This window comes from Streptopelia decaocto (genome assembly GCF_964273445.1).
Source record: "Streptopelia decaocto genome assembly, chromosome: 2".
Classification (NCBI taxonomy): domain Eukaryota; kingdom Metazoa; phylum Chordata; class Aves; order Columbiformes; family Columbidae; genus Streptopelia; species Streptopelia decaocto.
Window position 1 is genome coordinate 65,535,469 of NC_138655.1, and position 23,116 is coordinate 65,558,584.

The 23,116-nt window shown below is 41.5% G+C and overlaps 1 protein-coding gene across 1 annotated transcript in view; it reads right to left on the minus strand.

Annotated features, from left to right (window-relative positions):
* Window positions 1-23,116, minus strand: part of GABBR2 (gamma-aminobutyric acid type B receptor subunit 2) — a gene marked incomplete at both ends in the record, with an annotated part of 486,849 nt that extends 463,733 nt beyond the window's left edge. Inside the window, one exon of the mRNA XM_082045863.1 lies at window positions 22,802-23,116. Within this exon, the coding sequence (XP_081901989.1) occupies window positions 22,802-23,116 (315 nt within the window). The remainder of the gene's footprint in view (window positions 1-22,801) is intronic.

A 23,116-nucleotide genomic window follows, 5' to 3' on the forward strand; every position in this document is an offset into this window, starting at 1 on the left:
AAGCTATTATTGATATACTAATATCTACATTCAAGTATCCCTTGCAAGGCCTACATGTTTTCTTTTGCTTTTCAGTCATCCAGTTTTCTCTGCTGTTTTGTAGGTAGGTTGTGCTACAAAGGAGAGACTTTCTGATATTCCTGCCAGTTCCTCCCATGTTTTCCCATATAGAAAGTTCTCCACATGACCTCCTAATAAATAGATCTTAGTCCCAAAAATAAAGGCTTGGCACCTCACTTTGCTTAAAAGTATACCTGTATGCTTTTGACTGCAGCTACTGGCACACCAAACTTAAGATGAACAACCCTCTGACTTTTATATTTTACCCATTCCACGGGTTGCCTTACTTTATTAATACTGGTTTTCAAGTTTTATGGAGACAACTTTACAGTGAAGTTCATTCTTAGTTGTGTGTAGTTCTGACTTCTGGCTATGTAGGCCTAAAGATCAGACCTTTATAATGCAACTTTACCTTGTCAGAATTAAGTAAAACAGTCCTTTGTATAAATGAGAACAAAATCAAGAGTGTTTTTCCCATTGTAGTACAAGAACCTACATGATTGCTTGTATCAGTAAAGTTTTAATAATTTAATAGGTATCACATAAATACTATAAACCAATTAAAACTACCTTTCATATGTGTGTTTGAGTTCTGTTACGTATTGAGGAATTCTTATTCCTATTAGTGTTGGTTCAGAATTGGAACACAATTGAAAGAAAACTGTGAATGTAATTCAGCATTCCTGCCTTCATAATAAAAAGGAATAAATATTTAGTTGGACATCAGTTAATTGCAAAACTGAGAAAAGTCACAAAAATATCATTATTTTCCTTAATGCATTTAACATCATTTTCAGAAAATTTTCCATTCCAGCCTGCAATCTGTGAAATACCATCTGTAAAGTACTGCAGTAATACTGGATCCCCTAAGCAACAAGAAGTGAATTCCAAACAAAAATGTGATTAAGAATGCATTTATCTGTTCTTTGTGTTGCTAAATATCTCTGGAGCTAACATCCCTCGCTACAGCTTCAAACCCCACTTCTTCAAGCACAACACTGTTCACTAAACATTTGGGTCTCTGAATTTCTTGTGATTTAGATGGTACTAAGCCATGCACTCCTAAAGGATTCCAATGCCTGGAAATTGCTCATAAGCTATTGGGGCAACACTTTTTTCCTGTTCTTTTTAAAATCCTGTGAAACGCCTCCTTCCTCTTCACAACATTTCAGCAGCCTCCTGTTGATGACTCCTCTCTGTTGGATCCCTGCCTCTCCCGCTCACTGTGGGCAGATGAGAAATCACAGGGTGCTCAGAGTCAGCAGTCACAGGCAGGAGAAAGGAGCTCTGGAGCAGTCATGATGTGATCCAAGATAATGCACATGCTAACTGCCAGCAAGAAGACCCCTGGGGTGGGGAATGAGGATAAGAGACACAGATGGAGCAAAGGGACAGCAGGACTGAGTACTTTGACTATGATGACATAGAAGATTTGGAGAATAACCAGAAGAACTGGGTATAAACAGCCTCAGAGAACAGTGATTCGTTCCTTCTTTGTTTCAGATTCCTCTGTACATTTGAAATATTTACTGCATCTCTGTGTCAAACAAGAACATGCTTCTAATGGTACGGAATCAGTTGGTATCTATCTGAAATGGACTGAAGGTACCTGAAAGCACAAGGCATTTTTATTTTAAAAGACTGCCTATGCGAAAAAATGAATAAACTTTAATTGTGATGCAAAACCAAAATGTTTAATCTTTCAGTGGAACTACTCAAATTGGTCAAGTGGTCTGACCACCTCTTACTTACTTTGGAAGAAACTCTGGTTTACTTCTCCTGACACTGTATGAGTTGTCCAGCAGTTCACCATTCTCGGAGCAGTTTGTGAGGCTGCCACACTTCAGCCTAACTGCAAATAATCCAGAACTTGCCTTCAGAAGCAAAACACATGCCTGCATTGTTTTATCACTGCTTTACAATGAAAGCAAAGAAAACTGCAAGATGTGTCTGAGAATGGCAGAATGAAGCCATCACTGGTAGTATTTCTTTAGAGGCTGACTGCACAAGTCACAAATCGAAAACATGTAAATTGCTCCAAGAGCAATAGTATTCACCAGAGACTTGGATTCATTCAAACACAACCCATGAGCATAAAAACTTGCACTGAAGTTGCCCTAAAGAAAGTGTACTTAAATGAACTAATTTCTCAAGAATCTGCTTATTCTGACAGATCTCCATATTTTTTTTTTTAGACTCTGAAAAGGGGCATTTTATGAAGTTTTTACAACAAAGATTACAAAATATATATCTGTGTAGAATTTCACACAAGCAAAACATCCATGAGGAGACATGAGCAGGGAGGTGCAGAACAGGAGCAAGTGATTCTGTGAAGAGTTCTGCAAGGGGTTTTCATGTTATTAGGAACAGAAAAACCCAAACATTTAATTTCTCCATGAAAGTTCTCTGGACTGTTTGCTGAAACCACACTGAAAGCCAGAGGTGATGGAAACACACTGTTACTACAGCTTTTTACATTAAAAGTCCCACAGACATCTAGGGTAGTCTCTAGCTGACGCAATATAGATCTCCACACAGGAGACATCAACATCTACACTAGCCAGCTGAGGCTCCCTTTATATTAATACTTCACGGTGAGAAACAAGCTTTCTCTAGGATACAATTCTTTTTTTTTCTTAAAATAGCCACCTCAAATGGGTCAGATGATCTTTTCCACATAGAAGTGCCCATTCCTTGATGGTACAGCAAGCCCCACCACACCACTGGAAGGGAGATATCCCCAGACTAGACCTCCAAAACCAGGTCAGATGAAGCCCAGGTCTAGCAGAGCCCTTCTGCCCTGGACAGGCCTGGATACACCCCTGGCTTCACAGCGCCAAACCCATCTCCTGGCCTGGCAGCCCTCACTGGATCCACCAACCAACCCCTCTGCTCAAATTCCTTACAGCTCAGAAGCAGTAACAGGAAAACAAAAAATGTCAAGCCCAAGTCATTTTTCTCACAGCAGATGTCTGCATATACACCACTCATATACATAAATTGCGTTATACTGAGCAATTTCAAAGGCCTGAAATAAATGAAGAGTGACACTAAGAAGATACAGTAAAAACATACAATTACATCAATAAATAAGGTCCTTTTGGGGCCAAAGAGTACAAAAGACTACATTTATTTTTGCTATATGAGAATAAGATCAAATAACATTTAGGAAGTGTTAACATAAGGCAACTGTTGTGTACATTTTGTACATTTCTGAACCTCTGCTGCACTGAAACATGAAACACTAGAATAAAACTGGAACTGGATACCTTTCACAGCAGTTCACAAGAATGGCTTATAGCCAATTTAGCCAGGCTCATCTACTTATTATTTTTCTTAAATATATGATTTAGAAAACAAAGAGCTTTGCCCAGGAATCAAAATTAAGACTTTTGTGGGGTTAAAAATATAGATAACAGAATACTTCTTGTTTTCAGTTAGACAGTTCTAATAATAGGGATAGTGATATGGCAGTTTAGGAAAGCTAAAATTAGCATTTGACAAGTATTTTATGGTTCACAATTTTCATGCCTCTGATACTGTACTGAAAAACTGCATTCCCTAAGAGGCAAAGTACTATACCTTGCTTATATGAATGTTACATGTCAAGAACTGACTTACCAAATACATGGCCTGCTAACAACTTCCTAGGACACTGATTTACAAACATTTCCAAAATGTCAAGTCTTCAGCAAACATGAATGGAATGATGCTTTTGTTTCCTATGCCTGTGGTTTCACAGAGCATCTCAGAAGTCATGAATGTACCAGATGTAGCTACAGATCATAGGCAGTGAGTTGCACACATGAAAACCAATAGCTATTTTTTATTGTGTATGAAATAAGAGTCTAATTAATAAGTGAAGTGCTGCATTAATGCCATTGCAAAATGTGTATCTTTTTACTTGCTTTTAAGCAGAAATTCCTGTACATGTACAATTCAGAAAACTTAGTACAACGCTTCAGTTTACTGTACCTTGAGCCTGAAGCAGATTTTTTTTTTCTTATTTAGGTAAGAAAACGAGCATGCCTTGAAATCTTCACTGTAGAAATAATCTGCTTATCAATGTCACTTTCAGTGGCTGTTCCATTGCTGTTTGTTTCTCTTTTTTTAATAAGCACATAAAGGTACGCTTTATATAAGCTGACACACAGCTATCATGTTATTGTGTCATTCCATTACAAAGGAACCAGTTTATTACCAAAGAAAAGACAACCAGCCTTGAAGTCAGACTAGGACATGTTGTATCGTCCCTGTCAGAGACAACACACATCAGGATAGACTCAGCCGAGTGTCAACAAGCAACATGAGTGCGAATCAGCACTACCCAGAAAATCCCAGAGGCAGAGTTAAGTCTATTTGTAGGCTCAAGCCATGTCCCAGTTACAGGATGTGAGCATTTCCTGTTAACATCGTCATCACTAATTGAAACACTGGCTTCACAGTCCTTGTATTGGCTACTAGCTCACAGAAAACTAGGTAAGAACCTAAGAATAACTTTGAAGGACCACAATATTGGTCTTTGTCCACCAGTAAAACTATTTTTAGATTTGCCTAAGCCTGTAAGAATCCACCACCCTGGTCACCCTGAGGACAGTGTAGGAGAGCCTCCAGATGTCAGCCATATGGTGAAAGACAGAAATTAAGTGATACCCAGACAGCTCAATTATACCTGGCTGCCCACTCCCATGGGGGAAAGTCTCAAGGGCATAATTTCCCCTTGTGCATTAAAAAGCTGTTCCATGGTTGGATTCACAAATCTGCAGAAGCAATCTGCCTGCCTTCCCACACCCTTCATCCAACACTTCAAGGATTAGGGCTTTGCAAACAACCCAAGTTCAAGCTCGCTTCAGTTAGACAGGGGAAACACAGCACACCCCTCTCCAAGATGGCCCTGCTTGGGATGGCTGGTAAAGAGGGACATAACAGTTCTGTTAACCCCATCCTTCTAGTATAAATAAATAAACATTTCAGACATAGATGTACCATTTGAGGGATAAGCAGTCATCTACCAAACTAGGAGATCATTTTAATTCACTTGCTCTTCATTCTCAGTGAATATTTCAGCTTTTTTTTTTTTTTATGTGGAAGTGCTACATCATGAGTGTTCAAGGGATTCCCACTTCCAAGGAATTGACAACACGGTAATTAGGAAACACATATTAAATCACAGGAGACCTGAAAGAAATCAGTCAAAGAAAGCATCCAGTGCTCAGCTCAGTGCCACAGCCACCAGGTTATAAAGTACTATGCTGAAGAAAGTTTTCTCAAAGGCTCCTGCTGAAACAGCTTCATTTAATACAAAGAACTCAGCTCTTGCAAGAGTGCTCCCTTTGCCTCATAGTTACCATTCGCATTCTGAAGTAGTGACGGCTTAATTAGTTGAAATAAAAGAGTAGCAAAGCAAAAGACTGAGAACCCTCCCCAAAAGACCCTACCATGCAGCAGGCTCTCTCATGGAAGGCAGGGGATGTGGATTCAAAACCCCAGGGGCACAGGACAGACTGCAGCCCTGCTCCCCTGCGCTCATGAATGAAGCCACAATGCTGTTCAAGCCCTGTTCAACATCACACATTGGATGACATGATTTCTTTCCATTTCTTATTTCACACAAATATTTTTGGTTGTAACTACTCTCTTCCTAGTTAACTGTGCCATAAAGTCAATTATCTGTCCCACTCCTGAAAGATCTTGCAATCAAAAAGCCAAGCACACCCGTGTTTCCTACTTAAAGCAAAAGTTAATTGAAAGGCTGTATAAGGTCACATACGGCAGATCTGGGCTCACAACGTCAACAAACAGAATCAGTTCTCTCGCATCTATACTGTCCCTGAGAAATTATTAAATCCAAAGACCTCTGTAGCTTGTCTGTAATCAGGACATTAACCTTGAGACTGTGTGCTCTACTCTCAGAACCAGGAAGAAAAATCAGAACTCTAATGCCCCACATTTTGTTAATCTTTTAAAAGCCATTATGACTTGTCTTTTTCCAAAGCTTGTTTCAAAAAGATAATTACAGATTACTTAAATATTTGAATTCAAATTGTAGAGGTCAGTGCAACAGAGCTGAAGTTCTGCAATTCAAATCTATTGACTGTTTATGTGGGGAAAAATATTATAGTTTGGAGTTGCTCCTAGAACTGGAATCTATGCAAACATGATTAACTAATAGACATCCACCTACACTCCCTCTAGCCCAAATGAAACAGGATTAAAAGCACTGAATCTGAGCAAATACCAGTAGGTTTTAATTGCTGCCCACTTAAACTCACATCTACACTTCGCAGTTATTTAAGTTGAAATGTTACTGCACATCATCTTTCTACATAAGAAATTAACAAGTATGCATTTTTCAGGACTGCATATCTATAATTACATTTCCAGTAGGTACTTATAAACAAATAAATAAAACAGTTAATTGTATTAAAAGTAATTTACAAGACAGAGGTTTTCTTAATGCATACATGCAGTTGATACATTTGTATTACATCTTTAAACATGGAAGCTATCCTCAAGTAACTTTATAGCATATGGGATCATGTTTGTTGCATGTTAAGCACTTCAAAAATTACACATAATTGCTTATGCACCAAACGCACAATTAAAATTACATTAGAATTTCTCCCTTAGATAATTTTCTAGAGCTTCAAAAGAAGACATATAATACCTTCTTCCCATTATATAACGCAATGCAACTGTTATTTGTGTAATAATGTCAAATTTTAATAACTTAATCATAACAGTATAGTCCATGTTTAAAGATAAGCAAATGTGTTTAGATGCACTATTTTGCAATTTCTAAGTATTAATACTGCTGTATATGGAAACAGTATGTACATACACATGTAACCGTGTATGAATCTAAGGGCACCTGCTCCACAACATGCATCCAGTGCGAGAGACAGAAGTTCAAATCAGTGAAAAGCTCCTTAACAACAGGTTTACAGTCCCAGATCACCCTGCTACGTAAGTCTCTCCTCTTAATTTTGTCACAATTGTTGTGGCCAGCCTAAAAGACAGGCCTTAAAAATTAACTGTCTGGATTTAATTTCTGCACAGAAGATAGATATCTCAGTCCTAGAAGAAAAAGGAAAAAACACGGCTTCTCTCAAATTCTAAAGCATTACTATGACAGATGTAATGTCAATACTCTTTATACCCTCAGCTCTTGTATCAGCCCTTAATTTTTCCCCAAACCAGCAAGCAAGGCTTTGCACAGGCAAATGCTCTGCCCTGATGGCACAGCTCAGACCTTTCTTCTGCTCACACAGAAGCACAAATAGAAGGCAGCGATCTGTAGAGCTGTCACCAGAGACACAGAAGAAAGTACAGAATAACAGAGCAACTCAACAAGCCGCTTGATTCGGAGCACACTTTCTGGGTGCCTCAGAAACACCTGAAGAGCCATAGGTGTTTGCCATCCCTCCTAATTCACCCACTCTTTATAACTGCTTCTAGAGCCATCAGAGCACAACTGCACCACAATATCCCCGTCACAGACAGGCATCCACCTAACAGCCCAAAGTTTCCAGACGGACATATGTGCTGTATTTCAGCAGAGTGGAATTCGCAAGGAAGGATTCAGTCGCAAGCTTTCGAAAGGGTGATCACAGAGGAGACTTGAACATTACACAACTCTACATCTATGTCCATTTACCTGCGTGTCATGGAATGATATCTGGAGTTCATAGTTCTTCAACATCCATGAATGTTTATGTAGATGTTTCAAGGCTAAATGGATAGCGGGCAACACGCCTGCTGTTAGGTTTCGCCGATTAATCAGGCAGCTGGTGGGTGAAAGCCCGAGAAGAGAGAGGCGAGTGCGATCCAGTTCCTCAGAGCACCTGATTATTAATAACACAAGCAGCACCAGTGTGTCTAGTTTCCAGTTCCAGAAAACCATCTTTCTTGGTGCTTTTCTCTTTTTTCCTTCCCTTCCCCTGCAGCCCACATCCCTGAAGAGGAGGCCTTAGATTCCCTGGTTGCCCGACATCTTGCAGCTTTCCTTTGCTTCAGTCAGCTGTGTCCCTCTAAGAAAGAAGCTAATTGTTATTAAAGGATAAAGACCTCTCTACGACTGGCTTTTCCAATTTGGACAGTAATCCAGCTCACAGCAGTGCTGTGAATCAATACTTCACAAGAATAATCTCTAGGCAAATTGCTCTGCCAAGTCTAATTTTAAACATGTGTAATTTAAAACATTTCTGCAGCAGAAATATTCATCCATAGGTGACAAATCAATAAACAAACTAGTATGATTCCTTTGAAAAAAGGGTATTCTAGGGATTGATCGAAGTGCTTGAGGATTGCTTCAGTTTGTTTTATCTTTCACATATCACATTTTCAATTGGCTTCACACAGACCAAACAGAGAATACTCAGTCTTGAGTATTGATAATATTTTATATACTTCTAGTGCAAAAGGTGCAGCAGCTAAAAGCTGTATATCCTCTGCCTGATTCTGCTTTTCTCAGAAACCCCATGCTTCCCTGAAAATCAGTGTGAGTTTTGAGCATACACAGAGTTCAGGCCTGTTCCTCCCATCCACAGTCACACAGCTTTTGACAGGCATTTCACATATTGTCGCAGCTAGCTAAGTGATTTCATCACACTATTTGCAGCTTTCCAAGTAATATGCCAGGCTACCGAATGGAACGGATGCTGTGCATGCAGAAATGCAGAGAAAAATACTGATGCTGGAGAAAATCTTATTTGCTGTAGGATAAGCAAAGCTCAGCAGGGGCAGAAGGGAATAGATACAGGACCACCGCTCCGAAGAAGAACCTGTATCTCTGTTACCCAGCACTCAGAGCCTAGCTCACCCCTCAGGCAAGCATCATCCTCCCTGCCTCCTTCACAGCAGCAATGCTGCTCTACCCCTTGTAATCAGCCACCTGGGTGATCCCCTCCCTCCACACAAGCAGCCAGCTCTCCCCATCCCACCCATGCACAGAAAGCCCCCGACACCTACTGGGATGCTGCCATAGGCAAGGGAAGGAAATGCAAGAGCCAAACCCAAGGAGAGGGAAGGAAAGAACATCTGGCCTGGGAAAGGCTTGTTTGTCCAAGAAGAAAAAAAGCTCAGATTTTCAGCTCAGTGTCATTATACATATAGCTGAATAACAAATTGTTTTTTCCCATCCTGTGGAAATTCAAGATTTCAAAAGAAATGCCCTGTGCCAAGCTGGGATGGAAACCCAAAACCTCAAAGGTTTTTGTGACTCACTAATCTGAAAGGAAAACACATGGAAGAGCTCATAGGCAGAAGTTTGATTTGGTATAAATCAAATTTGAAATTACATGTTCAGAGCTTAGCAATTTGTTTTGTGAATAGTTGACATTTCAAAATAAAGTATTGACTTGCTGCAGAAAGGGTGGTTTGTTTTTTTTTTTTCATTTTAATTTTCAAAACAGTGTTCCAGGTCAATAAATTATTTTGAAACTGATGTGCAACTAAAAAGCTTCTCCAGAAAATCTCCAAATAAAGTCTAATTATGAACATTCTAATTTATAACTACAATCTATATATTGCATGGCGTGAGGGCGTGGAAGTAAACAGGTAAGTAACAGTTAAAAAAGCAAAATAATATTGAATAAAGAAGCAATAAATGTCTGCCTTGGGGGCAGGGAACAGCCCCAAGCAGGAGATGCACTCAGTTTATTACTAACTCTCCACAGCAACTCTTCTACCAACTCACTTGTGCAACTGGGTGGGCAAGAAAAGAACCCAACCAATTATTACTCCTCTCCATGTATTCTTGAGCACAAACACAAAGTGAAATAGAAATACCTGATGCTTTTCCCTTGCTTTTCTTCATCACCATTGCCTATAGTCACAAAGCAGCGAGGCTGCATGGGGAAGGGGATACTATTTTTCTTCTTGTAGAAGGCTCTGCCCACATCAAATGCAGAAAGGTCAAAATTTATTATGGGAATTCCCTAGACTGAGAAATTCAGCACAATAGCTGGGCACAACAGTAAGTAGGAAGCACACCCTGGTAGCGCAGTCCTGCATAGCAACAATTTAACACAATGACTTAATAGGTATTTTCCATTGCTTAGTCTTCTGATTCTGTAATGTGATTATTGAAAATATATGTTTTAAACACTTTTTAAATTCAGGATGAAACTCTTCCCTGAGCAGAGGGCCAGTATAGGCCAAGACGTTGCTTAAATCCCATTTAATACCTTTATTAGAGGCTTAACCAGGGTTTTGTTAGTGAAGAGGCCTTGGACCAGCCTTCTTTACCAGCATTATTTCAACATTGACTACACCAAGAGAGAGGAGGGGAGGAAAGCAGGAGGCATTCATGCTGCCAAATCTCAGTAGCTATGGTGCTCTGAACTACTCTTCATCCCATGCCTCAATCTTTTCACTGACCGAGTGGGAACACGAGGTTCCGTGAGTCATAGCTTTGAATTGTATTTAGGTAACAAAAAAATGTGATTTGAATATCCGGTATCCTCATCTGTGTTCAAAAAAACAAATCTGCCACCACACCTCATTCAACCCCCATTGCTCACTCAATGGCTTCAAATTCATGAGAAAGCAATGCAATACCAGAGGTTACAAAATAATTTTCAGCACCACATAGATGGACATACATTTTAAAGCAGGACATACATTTTAAAGAAGGACATACATGTTAGGGAGCATCACCTCATTCTGTAGATATGTGACTGGTTTCAACCAGACCAGTCTGGTTTTTCTCCTTGTGCTACTTTTGGATCTGCTCAGCAATGCTCCATTTAACCCACATCTGGCAAAGGAACGAACAAGATCACGTACTAGTGCAGCCTCATGTTACTCGCTTACTTAAAATTTGCTTCCTGATAGAAACATCTGGCTATCTAAATAGACAATTGTTTCTTATATAGTATTTTTATTGTAAATTAATCCTGTAATACTTGTGTCAAAACATGCCCATCTGTTTTCATTTTGATTAAAAAAATAGCCATATTTGCCATGCATGTGATTGATCATGAAGGTATAATTTTCAGATTTAGAGTATCATCTCTTGAGGCTTAATACCTACAAAAGCACACTGTTATGCCCTTGCCACACATCCGAAGACAGAGGTTTTTTCAACTGAATTTACTCAGCACCCTCAGAATTTTCTAACAAAACATCTGTAAAATGCTAATCTGCTAAATCAGTTCATTGCATCTTGCATGCACTTTTCAAATTTGAAGCTGAATTTCCACAATTATTTGAAATAGTACTAATTTTGAAATTTTATTTCAGTGTCAGAAAATCAAGGCCATTTCATATTAAACCCTGCCTTCCTCACTATAGTTTTACCAAAGGTAGATGCTTATTTTTTAGCATGATAAGGATCGGTATAGCTTTTGCAAGAGTTTAGGACAGAGCTGGTGACCAGATGACTCACTGTTGGCATCTCCTTCATGAGATCTGCACAAACTGAGTAATTTTCAGAGAGGGAAACTGTAGGAGGAAATTGTGCTCCCTCATAGGAGCACAGTCTCTGAGAACTTAAAAAGACCTGAACGCCTGGCATAAATGTATTACCTATAGCAAATACAATCTAAAGGCAAAAGGAGTAATCTTTTCAGTATTGTCCTCCTTACCACATTATCCTCTGCCTTTATAGCATCTTCAATTGAGTTCTCAATCCCCCGATCAGTATTTCTGAACCATAAATCACTTTAAGAGTTATTAGCTCATGTAAAAGGTTGACTATGGAGTGTATTAACTGTGTTAAAGGCTGGCTATATATTTAAGCTATATGTCACCTCACGCCTCCCACACAAAACCTCCTCCCCCTTGAGTAACACCCATTAACATTTATAGGATGTTCTAATCCTAGCCTCAAATGTTAGTTTTTTTCAAAGTAGGTTATCATTCACCCTTCTTGTCTCATGTGTCTCTGCTCTTGCTGCTTAATCGTGCAGTGTAATTAGAGTGCAGAGCACTCACACATCCTAAGAAACCTTGGTTATGCACTGGAAACCATTATGATTTATTTAGGATGGCAACTCCTATCCTTACATCAAGACCAAGCCTCTACCTATGCCAAGAGTAGCTTCAATATTGAGACACTACTATCTGCTCTAGCATAGAATCATAGAATCTTAGAATCATTTCACCTGGAAGAGACCCTTGGGATCATTGAGTCCAACCATAACCTAGCTCTAGCACTAAGCCATGTCCCTAAGAACCTCGTCTAAACACCTTTTAAACACCTCCAGGGATGGTGTCTCCACCACTTCCCTGAGCAGCTTGTTCCAATGCCGGACAATCCTTGCCACAAACAAATTTTTCCTAATATCCAATCTAAACCTCCCCTGGTGCAACGTGAGGCCATTTCCTCTCATCCTATCACTTGCTACTTGGGAGAAGAGATCAACCCCCTCCATGTTACAACCTCCTTTCAGGTAGTTCAGCGATCAGGTCTCCCCTCAGCCTCCTTTTCTTCAGGCTAAACAGCCCCAGTTCCCTCAGCTGCTCCTCATCAGACTTGTGCTCCAGACCCCTCACCAGCTTTGTTTGCCTTTCTCTGAACTCTCTCTAGTACTTAAGTAGCCAGCTGTGCAGCTAAAACTATTTGCCTCTCATTGCATTACCCAAATGACTGGGCTATCTACTTCTGACTGCCCTACCAAGACTGACCATATTTGCTTGCAGCTGGTGAGATTCATCTGAAAAAGGCAAATGAAAACTTATTTTTTCTGCAAATCCTAGTGCCTCACTCCCGATACGTAGCCTGAAAATATCATTTCTACTTCCTTTCCCTCCTCTCCAGCACTGCAGCACAAAGATCAAATTCATTTCCTCCATTCTGAACAGAAGGCTTGAAGAAAAGAGATAAAATTACTGGTATATACAGCATCAATGAGATTATTCCTGAAGTAATAGATCAAATTGTAGTGGCAGCACTTTGAGAATGAAGATGACAAACTGTGAAAGATTCAGAAGAAAGCCACGGGAATGCATAAAAAGCTGGGAAAGGGGAAAAGAAGAAAAAAAAAAAAGGCAGCTCAGTCTATCTAGTGTCATGTCCAGAGGCACCTTACTCTGTAACTTGCTCTATAATGGATGAAAAAATGATTTCTAATAATATCAAACTTTTGAACTCATTGGTCAAGGAAAAGACACTTCCAACCCTTCAGTAAACTATCCCCTTTTAATGAAATAACCTTTATTGGATCAGTTGAAAAGAGCTGTTTGCTGCTGTAACTGCACCAAGGGCTTCTACTGACATTGAGATAACACCTCCTGGTACCCACCAGTGACATAACTGTGCCAGCTGTGTAGACCTGCCCTGAGTAACAAGGCCCTAGGGACATAGTACTCCCACGGTGTCACTCCTTTTGTTTACATCATACAAGCTGTTATTTTTGCCAAGGTCAAACATACAACTTCAATATATGTGTTAATTACAAAAACAACTATTTTTTGAATGACTGTTTTTTTAAAAAATACCGATACCTTGCGTATTTCTCAACTACAGGATTTTTGAGATGCAATAATCTTATTCTAAAAGTTATTTAATTCTGATAATACTGCACTGATCCTGAAAGGATCTGTATCCCAAAGGCTGAACAAAATCTGCATTTTATTCCACCAGGCAATTCAAAACTTTAAAGCAAGTAACTATGAATGCCTTTGGTCTTAATTAAAAGTGGCAATTCTAGGTCTCCCCTCATAGAAGCACGTTGCATTTTCATAGGTGGGCTGGCTTTCTAAAGTGCTGAGCATTCAGCAGTTCCCACTGATGTTGACAGAAAATGCAAATCACTCAGTGCTTTTGGAAAGCAAATCTTCAGTTCAGGGACATAACTTGAAACTCCTTTTTTTTGTTGTTTTTTAGGGTAAAAAAAAAAAAAAAAGGCTATCTGGAGCTGATAGCATTAGCATTCTTCACAGCAAGAAATCAGGAGTGGAGGGGAGCTTTCTCTACATAGTGGTAGCTATTGCTATTTAATTTCTTTTACTACATTGCACAAAATCTTCCTGCCACTAGCACATCCCTCTATGCTGGATTCTCACCAACAACATGGAATTTGGTACTGCTTTTAATTTTTAGAAAGGAAGAAAGTGGAGGGGGAAATAAAAGAGAAAGTTGGCTCTCTATCTTGGTCAACCTCCTGTAAATTATTAATACTTAGGGTTCTCTGAATTCACAGGGGAGAGGGGAAAGCAAAACCCAAGGTGCTTTTATAGAACTATAAAACTACACAAAATGCCCCACAGAAATGCAGAATTTAATATTTTTATACTACATGCGTACATTAAAATCTCTCTATATGATGCTGTTAAGACACACACGAATCTGATAATCACAATGCTTGAAAAAATGTTGTGTGTTCAATTTTGTACCACACTAATTGTTAATCTTTTCAAAACTGTGACTTTATAGAGAGAGAGTAAAAATTGTAAAGATACGTGTTCTTTGCTAGAAAAAACATCAAATTCCCTGTGAAAGCAGGAGCAGTAAACAGTGGAAAGGAAGTTAATTAACATCCCAAAAGGGACTTCTTGCTACTTTTCCCTGGAGATTTTGGATGTAAAATGGTTACTTAGACACCCATTGTGTGTATGAATCTTCACATAATTCTGTAGTTCAGTGAAGATGCAGCAGAAGCTGAGGGCTACCATTGGCAACTGGTAAATTGAAATACATAATGACTTTAAAGAAACAAACGATTGAACAAATATATTATTTTAAAGATATAAGGCAGTGCTTCTTTAATCAAGAAACCTGAGATTCTGGAAATAACTTGACCAGACAGACGGACGAGCTCCTCTAATGGGGATTACGGCAAAATGGTCTTACAAAAAAGGTGCATGTAGAGAAGAACATGGGGTTCAGCCAAGAATTCAAAAGATATTTTGCAAAACCAGCTACTCAGTGAAGGAGCACACGAATCCGGCAGACCCGTCTTGCCAAGAAGCAAGCTAACAAGGCTTTCACTTCTGGTCGGGGACAATCTTTAGAAGGGAAGAAAACCAGATTCCAGCAGGATCTGGTCCATCAGAGTCCTTCATATAAGGCTGGATCCGCTGGATAGCCATAAAAAGCTGGAAAGCCTTGGTCACCCCACACAGCCCACCTTGCTGGTGACTTCCCAGCTCTGCAGCCAGGAGGGCATCGCAGGGACAGTGGCACACGCAGGAGCTGAGAGCTGCTACTCACAGCATCAGCGGTTACGGGGTCAGCAGAGTTTAAGCTGGAAATAGCAGTGGACTTTTAAAGGGGTTTCAAGCAAACCAGAGAGAAAAGTTTTCCAGGAAGGAGGATTTGGGGGGATCCTGAAGACAAGATTGGAGGGCTTTTGAAAATACATATTCTAGTTCATAGTGGGGCAGGCAGAAATCCCTAAGTGAAATATATGGCCTATATTGTAAGAGCTGGATAATCCTAATGGTCCTCTGATCTTAAAAGTAATTAATTATTTAACAGAAGCATCATGGCCATAGTAGGAGACCTATGTTTTCTAATCCTATCCCTCAAACTTGTGATGTTCACTTTAAAGCAATTAGTCCATTATCTGGGCCTTCATCTCTCAGAAGCTCAGTAACAATTTGGACAGCCCTGCTGAATTAGCCCTTATATTCTATGCTCTTTATTACTATTATTTTCAGAGTGAAGGTGGGTATTTGCCTTTAATTTGTTAGCCTTCATTTTCATGTTCGAGAATACTTATGTGGAAAATACTACAGGTAAAATTGTCAGAACTAAAGGCCGATGATAATGAAAAGCTATCAGCATAGAAATTGGACTTCAATCACCAACTTGGCAATAAGGTTACATGGTTATTGCATCACAAGGAAAAAAAAAAGAGAGAGAGAGAATAAAATAAACTGTTTTGTCAGTCAGAATGTCCCATCTCTAATTAGCAGGTAGCATCAAGCAGCCCTCAAATTCAGCAGACCTTACCCACAGCAAAATCCTCTGCAAACAGAGGAATCCTTGCCTAGGAAAGAAGACTGTCATCCCACAAGTGTAAGTGGTATGGCAAAGGGAGACACAGCATGACTGAAAATATATTCCAGCTATTCTTAGGGACACTGCCTTCTTTAAGTCAGAGTGATGCTGTGGCTGAACCAGTTTGCTTCAGGAGTCAGGCTACTGGTCCATTAATGCTGGAGCCAGTGGACCAGGAAAGTACTGCAAACCTCTCTTTTAGCTCTGCTAGACCTACAAATCAGAGAACAGTGCATCTGGCTTCCAGAAAGCTTCAAGGTCTGTCACTGATTTAGTTCCAGGATTCCTAGTACAAAAATAAATTCCAAAAAATGTGATGTATGTGCACTGTACCCTATCAGCTTGGAAGCCCACAGCCTGAAATAGAGCTTCTGGACTATATGGCGCTGCTGCGTATCAACACACATGTCCACAGGACTCAGTCACACAAGTGCTGACTGGCCTCAATGTACCTCTCTGCTCACCCCAGCTGCTCCAAAAACTATTTGAGCCAAAATGGATCACGGAGGATTTTCCTCTGTTAACTTCCACCACTTGATTCCCTGAGCCAGACCTCCATATGCAATGGTTCATCTCTCCCTAAGTAAAAATATCTTCTACCCTGCAACAGCAAGGACCTCCACTTGAGTTTCATGAAAAAGCTGTTTGGCTCCCAGCTTCTGCATTTTGCTCAAATGCATTGTTATTTCACCAACCGCCATTAAAAAGTCCATAAAGCAATGAAACTGAAAGCAAACAACAGAGCTTGAGACACGCATGCACCACCATGCTCGGATCATTACTGTGAGATAGTGTTTTGTAGCCTTGACATGCAATGCTATTTATGCTGTCATCCCAAATAGTTAAGTGTATGTAATTAGAACAATATAAATATTACACTGACAACTTGTTGTGTGAGTCTCGTCATTAAATCACTCCTGGCTCCTTCTTTTCCTTTTTCCTATCGCAAATATTTTCTTCACAGTTACCACCAGTATATTACACCCCATCTTTTCCAGAAACTCGAGTAATTCACTCCGGTTGATAACCATATCAGAGGATAGAACCTTCCCTCTCTTTTCTACAAATGGACTTCCTGGACTTATTCAAAAAAATAACTTTTCCCTGCTGATGGTGCGTGTTTGGCATTTGAATCAAAAGATTCTGCTACAGTGTGTTTTGCAGTATGCATAGGCTAAGTTATACAGGAAATTGCAAGACGCATGCCAGAAAGCGATACATTGGCTTTAATCTCTTTGCAGAGATAGAGGATATACATTCTGCAGGTCTAGGATCTGCACCCAGAGGAGTGGGTGCAGTGAACACATGATTTCTCTCCTCTCCCCACCCACATCTTAGCATCAGCAGAGAAGAGAGCATAGAATTAACATAAACACTTAACTTTTGGATTATTCCCTCCAAGTTTACAAAACTCTAGAGCAAAAGGAGGGTATGGCACAAATGGAACCATATTACGCAAAAGTCAAAGGGCACACTGACTATTTGAAGAAGTATGTCCCTTCCAAGCAGAACGTTGCCAGCAGAGTAGACAGAGTAGACAGTGACCGTCATCCATACACGCAGTGTATTGCATTTTAATGCTGCTCTTTGCACATCAGACAGCACAAGTACTTGGTAATATTTAAAGGTAAGAAATGACCCAACCACTTCAACATATGCCAGACACAAGCTCACGAGATGATACAAGAATAAACGGCTGCTCTAAATGGGGCCCTCTTTTAGACCCTGACATCCTCCATGTATTCAGCGGACTGCTACTCTTACATGACCATGACAACATCTCTCCCATTTTGAGCATCACTTTAAAAAGCAAAGCAAGGCTCCAGACAATTCAGGACTCAGAGCATTCACAAGTGTGTCAGGGATCACCCCCAGAGTCCTGACTTGGCTTTGATGCACCATACTTCCCCATGCAAATCCAGCTGCTGTTGGAGTGACTTGAATCTGTGCTTCCTAAGACAACCGGCCTAACCTACACATGGTGTGATTTTGTTCTGGAGGGGTGCGCTTGCTCACTTCTGTTAGGGCAGAGTTTGTCAGATGGCAACCAGTAGCTCTTTGTCGCTCTCTGACAACCACCAGGTGCTACTGAACACTGAGCTCCATTGCTCCTGGATAGACACCTTATTGTGCACCACTGACACCAACCTGCTCTCCTGTTTCCAGAATATATTCCCCATCCTTAGTAAGAGTAAATGTGACTCTTACTTCAGCTTGCAGGAACAAGACATGGGTCGACTTTGTCAACAACAGTAACGACTGGACTTCCCAGAAATGGCATCTTTATTTGGAGGCTGAGTGTCGCTTTAAACTTAGAATAGCTGGTAGGAATGATCAAGACTGGTGCATGGCCTGTACAACTTTCTTAAACTTTGAGGGGGGAGGGTTTCACTGAAAATACAGATTTTTTTTTTTCTTTTTTTAGTAAAAGAAGAAAATAAAGAGAAGGTCTATTTATGATATGCCTATACTGTGACTTCCTGTCAGATAAACTAAACAAGGCACTTTTTACTGAATTACAGGAGTGGGCAAATATGTATTAAATATCAATAGGTTCACATTTTCCTTCAGATTTCATGGAACACGTGCATTTTCCAGAGCTCACCCTTCTACGCCAACCTGCTATTTAAAAGTATTAGTGTGTATTATTAAACAAAGATGAGATTATATCAGGATTATCACACACTATTTGTAGTAGTTAGAGAAAATGAAATAATCTCATCCCCATAGTATGAATAGTCTTCCCTCTTTGTGATACTAAACCCCACTCACTTCTGGAAGGTATTTTTTCAGCTTTTCAAGACTCATTTTGATCTTCAGAAACAAGTGACAGAACTTGCCTACACAGTTTTCTTGACTATACATGTTTAGATTCAAAACAATATCAGCCTCTCTGTGCACCACTTGCAGCACTGCAAACCAGAAAATATAAAAGAAAAAATAAAAGATAAAAGAAATCAGAAAATAAATGCCATCTTCAAGGGAAGATGTCCAGATGTAGAAAGGCAAATATCCAACTTCCATTAAAGCCCTTGTCTTCTTCCACTATGCCTCTTCCTCTAGATTCTGCATGGTCAGTTTTTGCCTCATGCAAATTAAATACAGTTGAAACTGATAATATTGTGTACTAGAACATTTAATTCCTTTATTTTAGGGTTATTCTGCCTTTTTTTCCCCTCCAATAGATGTCTGTCAGAGTGCTTAAGCAGAAATCATCTTTCCTGACTTCCATGAAGTTGTGAACTACATCTAGTATATCTAGAGTTTCTTATTTCATTATTTTGCAAAACATTTCTTTGCATTTTTGACCAACTGAAGTTGGGACGGGAAAAAGAAGAAATATTATATTACTGTTATTGATCCAAAGCCATAAACTATCAAGCACCCTTAACTCCTAGGAGCTGGTCCAAGGGCCGTTGGAATCAGTGAATTACTGCCATTAATTTCAATGGGTTTTGGATGAGGCTCTTTACAGATGATCACTTGATAAATTCTCTAGTTTCTAAAATAACGTTATTATGAAATTTTGCCTAAGAGTCTCATCTAGAGTTTGCTCCTGCTCTCATTGAAACGAACAGCACAAATTAAAGTCACTATTGGGACCCAGAGTTCTGCAAATGCCTACACCTGAGCTTTGTTTTATTGACTGAGCCTACACAGAAATATCCAAATAGATGAAGGCATGCCCAGGGGGTCACAAAACAGAGTTCACCGAACCGGATCAGGACTGAACTCCAAATACATTTAACCATCAAAAATACACAAGACAGAAGCCTCTACATTTTTATATACTTGCTGTGATCTGTGGTCATGTTTTGTTACAAAGATGTAATTCACACAACTGATTGAGACATAGACTAGGGATTGTATTTAAGTGCTTAATTCAGTTTAAATGCTTTGAAAAACACTAGGACTGCTTCTCATGTGCTCAAAGGCCAGTGAGTTCAAGCACTGACAAATAACAGTCCAACTTAGAAAGCACACTGCAGTTCTTCAGATGGTTGATCAGAAAGAAAAGGCACTATAATGCTTCATAATACAAATCTGAAATATCAAGCAAAACAAAATATTCAGTTCAATCCTCACAGAAAACTACCTGAATGCATAATTAAAAAAAAAAAAATCCAATGTGTTTGTTTTCATTATTATCTTTCATGACCTTTTAAAGAGAAAATATTACACAAAATTGCAATACAAACATCAGATTGCAACAATGAGAGATTCTGGAAAGATGTGAGGAAGAATATATGAGTTTCTGAATCACTGCCATACATTTCCTAAGCATTATAAATATACTACAATTATTTCTCAAGCTATTAAAATATCTCATGTGTTCAAGGCTCCACATTCTCTTTTCAAGAGCCAACAATGTCACAAGCACCACCTGCAAAGCCCTGAGAGAAAGAACGACTCCCTGGTCTGTGATTATGCAATGATAAAGATCCAGGCCCTTCAGGCATATCTGTTTATTGGCAACTTCAGAAAATAGGCTGAGGACCAAGTGGACATGATGAGCCATCTATCCTTCTGCTTACGGTAACTGCACTGAAGGAATAAGGTAATGTCTGAAGCAAGTGAAAAAGTTTGCACTGCCATTATGTATTTAACAGCTATTCCAGCCATTAGTCTATTCCATTTTGGTGCAGTCAGTCTAGTGCTCTTCATGAACACTATGTTATTTACTTGTCACTATTAAGCATGCAATAATGATCCAACCGTACTTCAAATATATGCATTCATCTGACTTAGCATTCCATAAGCATCCATTTATTAATTGCTTAAAAGCATTCAAAGCTACAGAGCAAATAGGCAACATGACCCTGATTCTTTGCGTCCCTAGAGTACAAAACTGTAAAAATGTAATTTTTAAGAAACTGATACTCAGTCCAGAACAAATAGGGCATTTTTTTCCTGAATATTTTAATGTTAACTACCTTGTTCAGAACCCCAAATCTGTAGAACTTCAAAATATTTTGACTGCAATGAAGTGCTGCACATTATTGATTATGATGTTACTGTATGAAGAAGGAAGATCTTGCCTGGGCTTCTCTACTTCCTATGCATGTGTTATATTTGTAACAATTTCATCCAAGGTAAAGATTTAAATAGAATAATGTAATGAAAACAGGATTAGGAGAACTGCGACTTTCTTCTAACAAGCACCTCACTTTATGAAACAGGTAATGCCATTCAGAAAATCCCCCACAATTCTTTTTATTATGATTGCAGAGTTCCCTGAGATTCATTTTTTTAAGGAAACGAACAGCTACTCTAGGCTGATCTCGCCTGTATTCCCTTTGAATATCTCATTCCTGTTCACAAAACGCAACACGATGGCAGCATGCTTTCTCCCAAATTACCGCTTCAGCACTATTGCCCTCCATGCATTTTTGCTAAGAGATATCTGAAAGAAAAAAAAAAAACAAAAAAACTATGACAAATGTCATATAAATGTCAATAAAAAGCAGCCACGCTAGAAGGAGAGGCTTTTGCAATAATTTTGGGGACGGAGACACTGTCACACAGCAGTACAGCCTGTCACTGCTACTCTCAGCTGGCTCCCCCGGATCCCAAGAATCGAAGGGGAGAGGAGAGGGGCTTCCTTAAATCACAGCCAGGAAGATTTTCAGTAGTCGCTTGCTTTGCCGGGGGTTGTCTTGGAAATGAGCCCCCGACACCAGCATTACACAAGAAACGGCTGCCATCTTCAGGAAAACCTCGACGTTGAAGCAGCACGAACGCTCCGCAAACACCCGCTTATTGAAGTTGTGACCAAAACCAAATGCAGTTGTGAGTGGCTGGCGGTGGGAACCCACTTAACCAAGCCCTTGCCTCGCTCCCTGCTTCTCTCTCTACCGAGTGAAGATGTTCCCCAGCGCAGCTCCGCGCAGGGCTCCTCTCCCAGGGCGGCCCGTCCGCCGGCCCCAGGCAGCGCTCCGGTGCCGGGCACCTCTCAAGCGTCCCTCCGCGCTGCCGGGCGCTCCGCGGGGAGAGGGACTGCAAATTTAACTCTTTCCGAGGAGCACCTCCGCGCCCCGGCGCATCTCGCCTGAGCCCCGCCGCGGCCCACCGCGCACCCCACGGGCGGGAGTCCGGCTTCCCCCGCCGTCCCAGCCGGAGGAGAGGGAGAGCCGGCGAAATCCTGCCACAGCCTCCCCACGTCCTCCTGAAGCTACGGCTCCGGCCGCTGCCCTTCGCGTCCCGGCGCTGCATGGCATAAATCGAGATAGCAGCGTGTGCCCGGCGGCGGGGAGGGGGAGTAAAGTGGCCGGCGTGCATCTGTTGCTGAACGGGCAGCGGCTGGGAGAGCGACGTGGTCGCAGCTTTGCTGGGCGAAGGAGCGCCAGCGAGAGGCAACCGCGTACGTGGGTGCCAAGGGCAGCGCATCCCAGCCGCCACCAGACATCTCCCACACACGGGCACCCTCCCGCGCGCACCCCCGCGCTGCAAGCGGCCCCTGCCGCGCCGGGCAGGGGCGCCCGAGGGGCGAGCGGCGGGGCGAGCACCGGCTGCTGGGCGAGCCGCTCCGGATATGCGGGGCGAGCAGAGTACGGCCCGCCAGCTCCACTTCCTCTCCCTCCACCGCCGGTCCCTCCACATCTACCGGCGGCTTGCGGGGCCGGGCGGGCAGAGCGGGCTCGGAGGCGCCCGCGCACGGCCCCGCCGGCAACGACAGCCCCGGCTCGGGCGTCCGCGCTGCCCTTGCGCCCCGCCGCCCGCAGTGCCCCGGGACTGGGCGGCGGCGCCTCCTCCCCCTGCGCCCGGCGGTGCGGGGCCCGCGGCGGTCCCTACCTCCGTGTCGTACAGCCGCAGGTCCAGGAAATAGGGGTTGAGCAGGGACTCGTTGCGGATCTGATCCATGGCCAGCTGCACGGCGGGCAGCACTCCCCGACCGATCTTGCTCTTCTGGTCCTCCTCGGACTGGCTGAGCGGCATCAAGCCCATGATGGAGATCGGCGTGGTGGCGTTGGGGGGCAGCCCGGCCGCCCCCCGGGAGCTGCCCCGCGTCCAGCCCCAGCCCGGCGGCGCCCAGCCCAGGCACAGGAGCAGCAGTAGCATGGCAGGGTTGGAGGTGGCAGCGGCCGGTCTCCGCGGAGAAGGATGCAT